Source organism: Ursus maritimus, unplaced genomic scaffold (assembly GCF_017311325.1).
Source record: "Ursus maritimus isolate PB19 unplaced genomic scaffold, ASM1731132v1 scaffold_33, whole genome shotgun sequence".
Classification (NCBI taxonomy): Eukaryota; Metazoa; Chordata; class Mammalia; order Carnivora; family Ursidae; genus Ursus; species Ursus maritimus.
Genome location: NW_024425897.1, coordinates 16067839 through 16080327, shown reverse-complemented (window position 1 = coordinate 16080327; position 12489 = coordinate 16067839). Strand labels below are relative to the sequence as shown.

Below are 12489 nucleotides of genomic sequence, written 5' to 3'. Positions count from 1 at the left end.
CATCCATCCATCCATCCATCCATCCATCCTCAGGAGCCTTTCTAGACTTCCCCCTTCCCTGACCAACTCATCCATGAAATGTGAATACCACAGATACGGTGTATATCCATTCATGTACTGTGGCCCTTGAGGGGGCCTGAGCCTTCATCATATCTAAGACCCCTCCCCCACAAGAACCCATTTTCACTCTCCTGGGGGCAGTATCGCCCCCACCGAGAATGCATGCTTGAATCAATCTGTGCATCACTACCAACCAAAATGGGCTAATCTCTCTAAAGCAAAATTTTAGCCATATCACTCATTGCCTGGCTCAGAAATAAATGTTCAGCAGTTTCTCCCTCTTCCAGTGAGATGAGACAACACAGATAAAGCGCCTGAGCCTGGCTCATTACATGTGTTTGATAAATTTTAGTTTGCTCCATTCCTTCTCCTTCCCAGTTGAATACTGCTCTCCTAAGAGCTTATACTGTACCAATGCACACTCCCATTAAATGTATCTTTAGTGCTTGTTTCCCTCGTGCAGACTAACACTGGGTTATTTGCAAATTGATATTTTTACCAATGTGCTAGTTCAGTTATGAGGGTTTCTCTGATTACTCCAGGTCACAATGTTTTCCTACCGAACTTTGTATCTGTAACTGAGTCACATTCTGTGCTCCTCATCTCAGTGAATAATGTCTTATTCATCCAATTTCCCAAATTAGAAACTTTGAAGTCATTTTGGACTCCTCTCTCTTCTGAAATTCTGATGCCATTTGGTTGGAATTACTGTCAGTTCTGCTTCAGACCCAGTCTCTCCCCTTTGCCTCTTCCAGGCTGAACTACAGAAAGAATGTCCTAGCTGACTGCACTGTACTTTGCTTCTTGCTGCTGCAGCCTACCTTCACACTGATGCTCTACTTCTTTCAAAGAAAACTCTCTTCGACCCCCTGCTTAAAAACCTCCAGTGGCCATTGCAACTGCCTTCAGGCTAAAATTGAAATAACATGCCTTAACAAAAAAGGTCCTCTGCATTCCCTTTTTCTGACATTGCACTTTGTACACCCCAAACACTCAACTGCGCATTAGTCAGTGAGTCCTCCAAGCCCTTTCATGACTGTATGTCCAAGACACTTTATTTAAATGTCTATGGTACCTGACATGTTACAAGTGTGCTACATGTCTGTTTCTCCTCTTAGACTCAGGGCTGCTTGAAGGCAGGAAGTATAGCTCCTCCCTAGCCCTGGCATCTCCAGCACAGTGCCTGGCACTAAGGGGGCACTGGATGACTGAGCGACTTAATTGTGGAGCATCATTCTATTACTTAGTGTTTCATGTGCAGCCACAAAAACCCAAGTGTCTGACAAGCAGGCTGAAAGCAGAAATTCTCTATTCTACATCTTTTGATTCTCCACTGCATAATAAGGCTTATAATAGGTGCTCAAGAAAAGTCTATTACATTTATTTGGAAAATGTTGATTCCTTATTCTGTAAATGGGCTTTCTCTTTCTTCTCAGTGGTAAATTTGTTTCCTGGTTCCTTTTGTATACCCACTTTGTGTCAGGCACTGCACGGAAGACCATTAAGGTTAAGGACATAAGAATGGACAGAAGAGTCATGATCCTCACAAAGCTTTTTGTCCCATTAGTCAGTGATGATAGTTATGAATATAATAAATACCTCCCGAATGTTCTGCTGCTCCACCTCGTGCCGCTTGATCATTATTTTCCGCTTGAAGAAACGACAGTTTTTGTCGTAGTACAGTCTCTGCTGGGTGAGAAGGTGGGCTTCCTCTTCAGCCTGTGTGTGCTGCAAGTTCTCTTTATGCTTGGATATCCGCTCTTGCTTTTCTTTCTTGGGTGTGCTATGGTCCTCATTCATCTCCTTCACAAAAACAAAACAAAACAAAACAAAACAAAACAACATGCTGGTCTCATCAAGTAAAAGGAACTAATAGTTTATTGCAATGGTAGATTAAATTATTTGGAGAGCAATTGAAAATGTAAAGACAAAGACTTGGTGCTGCATATCCCTCTCCCCCAACTTTTGTTTATTGATTAACTGAGTAGTAAGTGATAGGGAGGCTTGTTAGTTTCCACATCTCTGGCTTCGCCCTCTTGGAAATAATTGGTTCACTCATTCAATCAACACACACTTACTGGTTCTAATCATGTGACAGGCACTGTGCAAGGCACAAGGATATAACGGTGAGCAAAAGAACACGATAACCACCATCATGGGGTTTCACAGTCTAGAAGCAATAATTAATCAAAGAACCGCAGAAATGAACTGAAAATTCCTGTGATAGCTGGTGTGAATGTGAAGTACTTGGTTCCACAAGGATGTTTAAAAGAACATATTTGATCTTGTTAACAACTAAGCTGAAGTTGGAAAAACCTGTAGGAGCTAACCAGTGAGAAAGGGGAGGGGAGAATACTCTGGGTAGAAGAAACAGCGTGTGCTAAACCCTTTGGGTGGGTTAACTGAAACATGGTGCAAACAAGGAACGGAGAGCAGGGTGGTGGTGCAGTGTGACACGAGATGAGGTGGGACCATCAGAAGCCTTATAGGCCAAGTTAAGGCCATTGATTTGTAGCACAGGAGACAAGGATTTTATACATGGGGTGACACAATGAGATGCATGTCAAAAAGATGACTCTTGTTGCCTCATGGAAAACAGAGTGAAGGAGACAAGGCCGGGAGAAGTGGACAGATTTCACAGACAGAAGGTAACCCTGCAAATGTCACTAGTTTGAATTTCAGGAAACAATTCTTTATTTTCCATTAGAGGATAAATGAACCACCTGTATTTCCAAAAGGACAAAATTCATAATTATTCCAGACTAAATGGGTAAAGAGAAGAAAGCAGAGGCTCAGAACACTTAAGATGATGTTACTTTACTCTTCGGACAAAGTAAGAAGACCATTTTTAGAGAAAGCACAGTGCACTCTTTTTTGTTCATACTGAGAAGCTTGACCTATTATATTTGGTTAACTACTCAGTGAAAATCTCCTTTAAATGCTAATACCTATTTTCCTTAATGTTTTGTGATGTGGACATCACACATTAGATTATTTTTCCACTTAGCTAAGAAGTCCTTGTAAATCCACTTTCAACTTTCCTGTTCCAGTGAAGTCTTACGTGAAATATCAGAATCAACAAGAGAGAAAGCTGTTTCAAGCATGGAGTAAGCTGGGATCACAACAGGGAGGCTGGGTGACTCATCTCTTGATGCCATGACTTCACTACTAGGCTTGGCATTAACCACTACATTGCACATCGAAGCTCAAATGTGACCGTATAAACTCACCCCAAAATCAAGAATAAATTATTTCTGGACCGTCCACCAGCCTGTATTGCCCACATCTCCGTTGTCTATCAAACAGTGGGGATAATGGATATTGTTTTGTTACCCCAAGGGCAATACCTTTAAATATATCAATATCGAAATATACACGCCACCTTAAACAGTCAGAATGAAGCTTTACTTCATAAGGAGTAGTATTAGCTTTGCACAGAAAGGCTTACTGAGGCTATCTCAAACTGAGTTTAGGCTTGTTTTTCCTCATGAGCCTGTTGAAAGACTTATAAGCTTAGGCCTGTGGCTTCCTGCACTCATAAATCTGAGTACCAAAAATGCCTGAGGACTGAGTGGGGATTTTCAAATGCTGTTCTGTGAGAGAATCTTCTACAGATTGAGTTCATGCAATCTCCAATACCTCGGTGTTAGAAAAGGTCAAAATCGTGGCTGCAGTCACAAAGTGTGGCCTACAGAGCACGAGTAAACATAAGGAGTTAGAAATAAGTATATAAGTGCATTTGAGAACATTTCAAAATTTCTCATTGAGAAATCAATGTTATCTCTGTGATCCAGCAATATCTATTATGACATAATAATTAGGCTCAAGCAATAATGCAGAGAAAATGGATAGAACAGGAACCTTCTTATTTGGGCTATTTCACCCTACAGCTTGGTTTTCTAGACCTTATAGTGTCAGAGATTTTTCCCATTTAGGCAGTGTGGATTAAATACAAATTTCTGTCAGTCCCAACAATCACCAGTGGCTCCTCTGGGCAGGACTAAAAATTCTGAGGCTCACCCCAACCCACTTGTTTTCACTTCCTAATTAAAAAAGAGTTGGAGAGGAACCTAGATAAGTTCCATATTATTAACTTAGAACATGAGCTCAAATAAATGATTTTACATACTGAAACCATGCCCCATATTGAATTTTATTAAACCTTAATACACCAGTAGTCTAGAAATAAGAAATCCTGGGGCGCCTGGGTGGCACAGTGGTTAAGCGTCTGCCTTCGGCTCAGGGCGTGATCCCGGCGTTATGGGATCGAGCCCCACATCAGGCTCCTCCGCTATGAGCCTGCTTCTTCCTCTCCCACTCCCCCTGCTTGTGTTCCCTCTCTCGCTGGCTGTCTCTAACTCTGTCCAATAAATAAATAGAATCTTAAAAAAAAAAAAATAAAGAAGAAGAAATCCTAAGTCTTATGAGGAGGGAAGTCTAGGGAACTGCAGGTAGTTCACCTATAAGCACTGGTGGGAGAAGTGAAGAAATCTGAGCTTTCAGATCAAATTGCAGTTCATTAGGAGGACTCTCCATGTCTACTGGAAGCCTTCAACCAAACTTTTAAGAATCGATCATTCATTCATCAGAGAGTCACATGTACCAGGCACAGGGATACAGTCATGGGCAGAAAAAAAAAAAAAGACATGGTCTCTGTTCGTATCACTTACTGGCTAGTAGGGTAAGTAACTCAAAATCACTTTAAAAAAAAGAGATAATTGAAAACTAGTGTTATGAAACCAGAGGCACCTGTCTTGGTTAAGGAAGTCAGTAAAGGCTTCCCTTGGGAAATGATGTTTAAATTAAGGTGTTTTGTGTGTGTGTGTGTTGTTTTTTTTTTAAGTAGGCTCCATGCCCAATGTATGGCTTGAACTCATGACCCTGAGATCAAGAGTCACATGCTCTACCAATTGAGCCAGCCAGGCGGCCCAAGTCAAGGTATTAATAAACAATCCTAGGTCTTACAAGGAGGGGGAGTAACAATTAATAGCAGAGGGAGACCTTGGGGGTCGGGGGTGGGGCTGGTGAGAGCATCCTGGTGGAAAAAACAGTATGAAGAAACAGTCTTCAAAGGCGTTAGAGAAAAGTGAAATTCAATACATTTAAAGAACCAAAAGCTGACCATTGCGGCAGGAGCAGCAAAGAGTCAGGGGTGGGGTAAGCAGGTGGGGGAACAGTGGTGTGAGGTGAGACTGAAGTCAAGGCTGATAGTAGGTCACTTAGAGACTTCTAGTATTTTGATCTCTCCTAAGAGCAATGGGAAGCCAACAAATGTTAAAATCATGAGGTGATATGATGAGACTTTTGTGGGTTTTTTTTTTTTTAAGATTTATTTATTTTTGAGAGAGAGAGCAAGCTCAGGAGAGAGGCAGAAGACGACTGACAGAATCCTCAAGCAGACTCTCTGCTGAGCACAGAGCCTGATGCAGGGCTCAATCCCAGGACCCTGAGATCATGACCCAAGCTGAAACCAAGAGCTGGATGCCCAACTGACTGAGCCACCCAGATGCCCTGAGACTTATGGTTTGAAAAGATCATTCTGGCTGAAGTTGCTGAAGAACAAACTGGAAGTAGGCAAGAATGGTTTAGAGTTAAATCAATGGTTCTTAAAATCTGATGCCTGAATCAGCAGTATCGGCATCACTTGGGAACTCGTTAGAAATGCACATTTCAAATTCCACCCAGACCCACCGAAACAGAAAATCAGAAAATCTAACTCTAGTGAGTTAGCAATCTATTTTAATAAGCACTTCAGGTGATACAAAATTTGAGAATCAATGGTTTAGACTATTGATTACAATGTAAGATTAATTAATTTTAAGTTCCAACCTTTTTTTTTTTTTAAAGGGATTTTATTTTTAAGTAATGCCTATGCCCAACATGGGGCTTGAACTTATAACCCAAGATCAAAAATTGCATGCTCCACCGACTGAGCCAGCCAGGCACCCCATAAATTCTAACCATTCGAAAGGCAACTTAGTGATGACAAATATTGGTACTCTTACCTCTTTTATTTTTTCCTTACAAATCTTATACTGCTTCTTCTGACTTTCTAAGAAAGTTGTCAAATCTTTCTTCTGCTGGGCCAAGATCTGTTGCTGGAACTTCTTCTCATCTGCTGCAGCTACCTTTGCCTGATAAAATGACATACAATCTAGGATAAATTGTTTTTCACACAGAATTCTGCTGTCTATATCCTCCAATGCATGAAAAGAGTCCATAAGTGTTGAATAATGTAGTGTGTTTTGAACAAATAATTAATAAAAAACAAAATAAGCAAATATCTGCTCTGCTTCTCTTGTATCTTAAAAAAATTTGAAATTTTTACCATTGAAAAGTACTTTCCAAATTATGGGAAAAATATCAAGGCAAGCCATAATGTGTTTTATTGAACACACAAAAAAAACATGGGATGAAAAGTGAACTAAGGATTATAATAAAAGATTTTTTTCATATTGATTAAATTATAAAATGGATAAAATTATAAAAATGGAAAAATAACCATGACTGGCCAGTTTTAGTCCCAGAACCTCACTCTAATTGATTAATAACATTTTGTTTTCTTAGGCACCTGCTACAATCCCCAACAGTCAGACACTGGGACATTTTGGAGGCTTCCAAATGGATAGAACACAGACGAAATAAAAGATAACCCAATAAACACTGGCTCCTGAAAGTGACCAAATCTAAGTTTCTTGGGACCATTAGATGCAGCACATATGTAAGATGAAGTGCTTCAGAGACAGGGAGGGAATTATGTTTCATGGTTCTCTTTATGTATCTTTCCACCTTTAGCTTCCATTATCAATACTTTTTCCATTAGGAAAAATTCTCTCTACATATTTACCAAATCAAATCCCCAAGAAAGAATCTGACTGGTTTATTTAATCAATATCATCCCTGTTTGGGCAGAGGTTTTCATGCCAGGCTGCCTCACAGCTTGATGGCTGTTGGGGGAATGCTTCATCTGCAGTTCTGATGTTCCCTTCCACGTGGTGAGAGAGCTTAATTACCGAAACACCCCTGGCACTCTGTCCCCAGTCACGCCATCCCCAGGGAGCACATGTTCACCCCTGCTTTCCCACACTATGTAAGTCTTACGGGGGGTGGCAGGGAAGGCAACTGGTTTAGCACTGCCAGAGCCTAGATAGGCAAGTCTGTTCAGTTTTGTACAGTATTATTAGCGTGTTTCCCTTCAGACATGAATTACTTCTCCCATCTAACCTTACCAGTAATAAAGGTAATATTTTAACCCACTGTCTGCCTTAGCCTCTCCTCTGTTTTAGAACCTAGATGGGGAAGAGAGATGTCTCCTAGAAGACACAAGCAACAGCCAGATTAATTACTCACTGCCATGGGTCAGGTGCCCATTCCCAGTCCAGTTAGTATAGGAAGGGACTATGACAACTGAAAAGGACTATTTGTAGAGCAGTTTTCTTTTGAAGAGGACTGTGGGTGTGGCAGGCACGGTAAAAGGTTTGAACTGTGCAAGTTTCCACAGGATAGAAGCATCTTGTTTCTTTTTATTTGCACCCAGACCCCCTCAAGGGACTGGCTCTCAGAATATATTTGAATAGACAAGAATGTAATATACACCTGCAGTAACTATTTTAACTTTTAATGGCAATTTTAAGTAGCTCCATAAGACCTAACCCCTCTCAACTACTGCCACCAAAGCAACATTATTCCTCTGTCACCAAAAAGCACAACACTCCTGCCTTTTGCTCACGTGATGCCACTGACTGAAACAGGCCTGGCTTGGGTACAGCACAAAGGCATGTGTGTGCACACTGACCTCCTTCTCTATGATAGCCACTTGCTTCTTGGCCAGCTTCTCCAGCTCGATGGACGAGTTGTTGGCATGCGTCTCCACCTCCTTCTGTAGCTTGAGGCGGTGCTCGTCCATCTCAGCCTTCAGCTTGTTCTCCAGGGCGATCAGCTGCTTCTGGTGCTGGCGCCGCATCCGCTTATAACCTGACATCTGTTCCCGCAACTCGTTCTCCTGCTCATGCTCATGGATCTGTCGTGTAACCTGATTGGGGTTGGGGAACAGAACTCAGGTAACCAGATTCATGGAAGACAAACTTTCAGGGAAAGTAGAGGAGCCCTCTGGCATAAGTCTATCTATCACTGCCACCATCAATTTACCTACTATTTGCTGAATGCTCACCTGTACCAGGCACTGTGCTGGGTGCTCTTTATATTCTTTAGCTCTAGTCCTAAAGACCATCTCATTCACTCATTTTATTCATTATTGAGGTAGGTGTTACCACCCCCATTTTATAGATGAAGAAATTGAGACTTGAGGGAATTAATTTATTAATTCAGCCAAACTATATATATTTACTTATTTTTGACATATCATTATATCTATTTTCTAGGTCACATAACTAATAAGGGGTAGAGCTGGGATTCAGACCCATTTCTAGTTCCAGAGCCATGCTATCTCCACTACCCCAGGATTTCTCAACGTCAACACTGTTGACAATGAGCCAGAAAATTCTTTTGTTTTGAAGGGCTGTCCTGGCATTGCAGGGTATTTAGCAGCATCGCCGGCCTACCCACTAGATGCCAGTACACCTCCCAAGTCAAGACAATCAGAAATGTCTGTAGACATTGGCAAATGTCCCTTAGGGGGCAAAATCCCTCTGGTTGAGAACCACTGCATTATATCATACTGCTTGTCTGTTTTTAAAGATCATGTCTCTAGGGGCGCCTGGGTGGCGCAGTCGTTAGGCATCTGCCTTTGGCTCAGGGCGTGATCCCGGCATTCTGGGATCAAGCCCCACATCAGGCTCCTCCACTGGGAGCCTGCTTCTTCCTCTCCCACTCCCCCTGCTTGTGTTCCCTCTCTTGCTGGCTGTCTCTCTCTGTCAAATAAATAAATAAAATCTTTAAAAAAAATAATAAAGATCATGTCTCTAGCAGTCATGGGAATTTTGAGTATCTTCCTAAAGTTGTTTGAACAAGATTTATTTCTGATTCTTAATATGAAGGGGGGCAGTGGGGGGTGATAGGAGGGAGTGAGAGAGAGAGAGAGTGATAGACAGAGCACTCTCTTCTTTTAACTCCTCTGTCTCCCACCTCCCTCTCCTCACAGAAGAGATGTTAACAAACTATAATACATTTACTTGCTCTCCTCAAGAAGAGAAAGCATTTTTAGATGGCTACTTCTCTTAGTAATTTTTCTTTAACCCATTCTCAGGTAAATATCCAACAAACTCAAGATTATAAATATAAATTTTGGCATCTCTTTTTTCTATTAAACCTTTTCCGATTTTCCACTCCTTTCAGTTTATCACCCCTCTTTATTTTCCTGTTAGATTCTCTGTTCACTTCATTCTCATCTTTCCTATTTTAGAAAAAAAATTGAGTAACAAAATTATAACTTTAGCTTTTTTTCACTAAGTAATTTAGTCACTCCTATCTACTATAAGCCAATTCTCCCCAAACTCACCCTCAAACAAGTTTTACTAGAAATTTTCATGTTGCTATAAATTCTCTTTACTATTTTCAGTTTATGGGTCAAAGTGCATTTTGTACAAAGAACAGTTTGTTTCTTTGCTCCTTTTAGAAGGTGTCCCTGCATACCAGACCGAGTCCTTACTATCAAGAGAGTGCTATTCTGTAACTGGATAGTATTATCAAAGTACACCATTAAACATTAGCCGAACTTTGAAACCTTTCCAGCTGAAACTAACACTAGGTTTCATATTCATTTCTCTTTTCTAAAGGACAATCCTCTTTAAAGTATGAAGAATAAGAGCAGAAGATATTTCAAGACCAAAAAAAGGACAGTATCACCAAAGGGGCACCTAACACTCTAAAGGAAATCTATTTTGTCATCACAATATCGTATTTCTTTTTAATGGACTTATTTCATGGTAAGAGCAAAGAAAGAAGTCATTTGAAATACGTGTGTATATTTCACCTCATCATGCTTGTGCCTTTCTGAAGTTCAACTGTAGGGGAAAACAGTTCCAATCAACAGAAAGGATACCATTTAGCCTTTTCTGAATTCACTTGTTTTTCACACAAATACGGCAATAAAGTGTCCATTGTAGGGTAATGCATTTGAGATACGTTTTACCCCTGAACTTATTTTTTCTTACGTTAGTATTCCTTCTGTAAGCAGATTTCCAAAGCTGAGACATGGCACACTCTAAAGCTATCACAACACATTTAAAGCTTGCCAGCAGAATGTCTGACTAGTTTGCGGTCAAATATTCTCAGGATGGCCATTTCCCTAAACCAGGCACCTAAATGTAAAGCGGAAATGAGTTGTGTCAAGAACATTTCTCTCCTAACTGGTGGGTGAGTCTCTGTGAAAAGGCTGGTCCTACTGCATACCAGACCACACAAGCATGTGGCATAGACAAATTACAAAACTCAACATGCTATCATTGTATATCACTGAATTCCAGGAGAAACACTTTGCTTCTAATGCTTCCCATAATTTGGATAATCACCTTTGTAAACTCCTAATATCACCTTCAATTTGTTGCAATGAAACTTTCTGTTTCAGTGTTAATTGCCTTCTTAGGCACAGATAGAGATACGGCGTTGTAGAATTCCATACTCAAGCAAAGTAAACAAATTTAAATAAAAGTCTGGCCAGATGACTCATGTATGAAGTCTAACCAGAAAGACATAAAAATATTATCTACAGTTATGTACACCTGCATGTTTTAAGTTTATACTGTGTGTCTTATAAATACAGTATTTGGTCAAGAGAATAAAAAAATAGCTCATAATTTTAAATTTTATTATGCTTTATGATTTACGATGTATTTTCACATGCAATTTACCTCTTTAATTTTTATAAACCCTGGGATTTGAATTGAAGTCCTATGGTTCTTGAATTGGCTGAGGAAATTCACTCCACTAAGGCAGAATGAAACTTTCTGTATAGTGACCAACATAATAAAAAATTATTATAAAAAAAAAGAATGAAACTTTCTATTATTAAGTAATGGAGGGAATTAATGCCCCCCAAAAAATCAAAGTTGGAGAGAGTGGTGAGTCTAAGCTACAAACTGAATAAGTCTAAAAATGAAAGAAAATTATAGAAATGTAGTGACTGTAGTTTTCACAGTGGTAGTCTCAAAAATGTGATCAGCTGGAAGTGGGCAGTAGCATCTTGCCGCACCAGAAGGTTGCTTGGACACAAATCCCATTTTGTTCCTTACTGTATTACTGACCTTCGGCAAATTATTTAACCTCCTGAAGGCTCTCAAGAGGAGCCACTGCTACGGTGAGATCACTGATGGTATAACTCTTGTGCCCAGCAAGGTGTCTGACACACAGGAGATGTTCAATATATGTTGATTTCCTTCCTTGTCCTGCCAGCATCTGAGCAGTATGTCTCTCCCTCCACCAAGCATTTCTAGTGATATGGACATAGATCAGAAGGAGTGGATCCAAGAGAAAGGGCAAGTTTAACAATAAAACTGTACTTGTATCCAGGTTGTGGCTTATAAAGTAAGTATGTATAATTTCTGAATCTGAACTATTAACCATTTCACATACCTGGAGTAATATATAAAAGTTAAGAGCCATAAAGGATGACTGAACTTCTCCCAGAAAGTTTCTACAGCCATTCCATTCTACCTTATTTAATTCTGGCAAAAATCTGCACCTATAACACATGACTACAACCAAAGTGTACTATCTGTCTACCAAGTGCAGAACACTGCACTAGAGGGCTAACAAGCAACTTACTGAACATAAAAGAGGAGCATAGTGGCTGATAATGTTACCCTCTTAAGAGATCAAAGCTAACTTATAAGATTAATTATGTGTAAGAATCAAAATAATGTGTATGATAAAACTGGCCACCTCAACTCTTAGAATAAATGAAATTTATAGTAAGTTCTTAGGAAGCATACAATGGGTCACGTTTTGACATTAGAAATTTCACATTCTATTCTTTAGAACACGTAGGGAACAATGTTTTAAGTTCACACCAAAAGTAATGATGGATAACAGGCAATTCTGCCTTATACAGAAAAACTGACAGGAAGCACTTAGAAATGTACACTTGCAAATCCAAATTCTCACGTGATAGCAGGACTGGAAGAGACTTCGTTCATTCATTTGTTCATTCATTAATTCAACATGTTTATTGAGAGAGTTTGGTCATGTGGGTTGGGCATAGACTGAGCAGCATAAGTGAAAAATGGTCTCAGTAATGATCCTAGTGAGATTAAGAAGCTAAGAAAAAGGAAAAAGGAGCTACAAAATATTCTGATAGGCATCCTCTGGTACACTATCCAGGAAGAGAACACATCTTCAAGCCCTTAGAAAGAGAATAGCGGGGCTCATGAGGGGTGAAACAGCATTTACAGCAGAGGCTCTAATATTTTTATGCTTGTCTATCAAACTCATTCAGGTATCCAACTTCACAATTAGCCAAAAATTAGGTTGCAT

At 40.0% G+C, this 12489-nt stretch overlaps 1 protein-coding gene across 5 annotated transcripts in view; it reads right to left on the bottom strand.

Annotated features, from left to right (window-relative positions):
* TAOK3 (TAO kinase 3) overlaps positions 1-12489 on the bottom strand; it is a 175153-nt gene that overhangs the window by 15703 nt on the left and 146961 nt on the right. For all 5 annotated transcript variants that reach the window (XM_040619864.1, XM_040619866.1, XM_040619865.1 and 2 more), the window contains 3 exons: positions 7856-8092; positions 6066-6194; positions 1660-1863 (listed from right to left, as the gene is read on the bottom strand). In XM_040619864.1, the coding sequence (XP_040475798.1) occupies positions 1660-1863; positions 6066-6194; positions 7856-8092 (570 nt within the window). The remainder of the gene's footprint in view (positions 1-1659; positions 1864-6065; positions 6195-7855; positions 8093-12489) is intronic.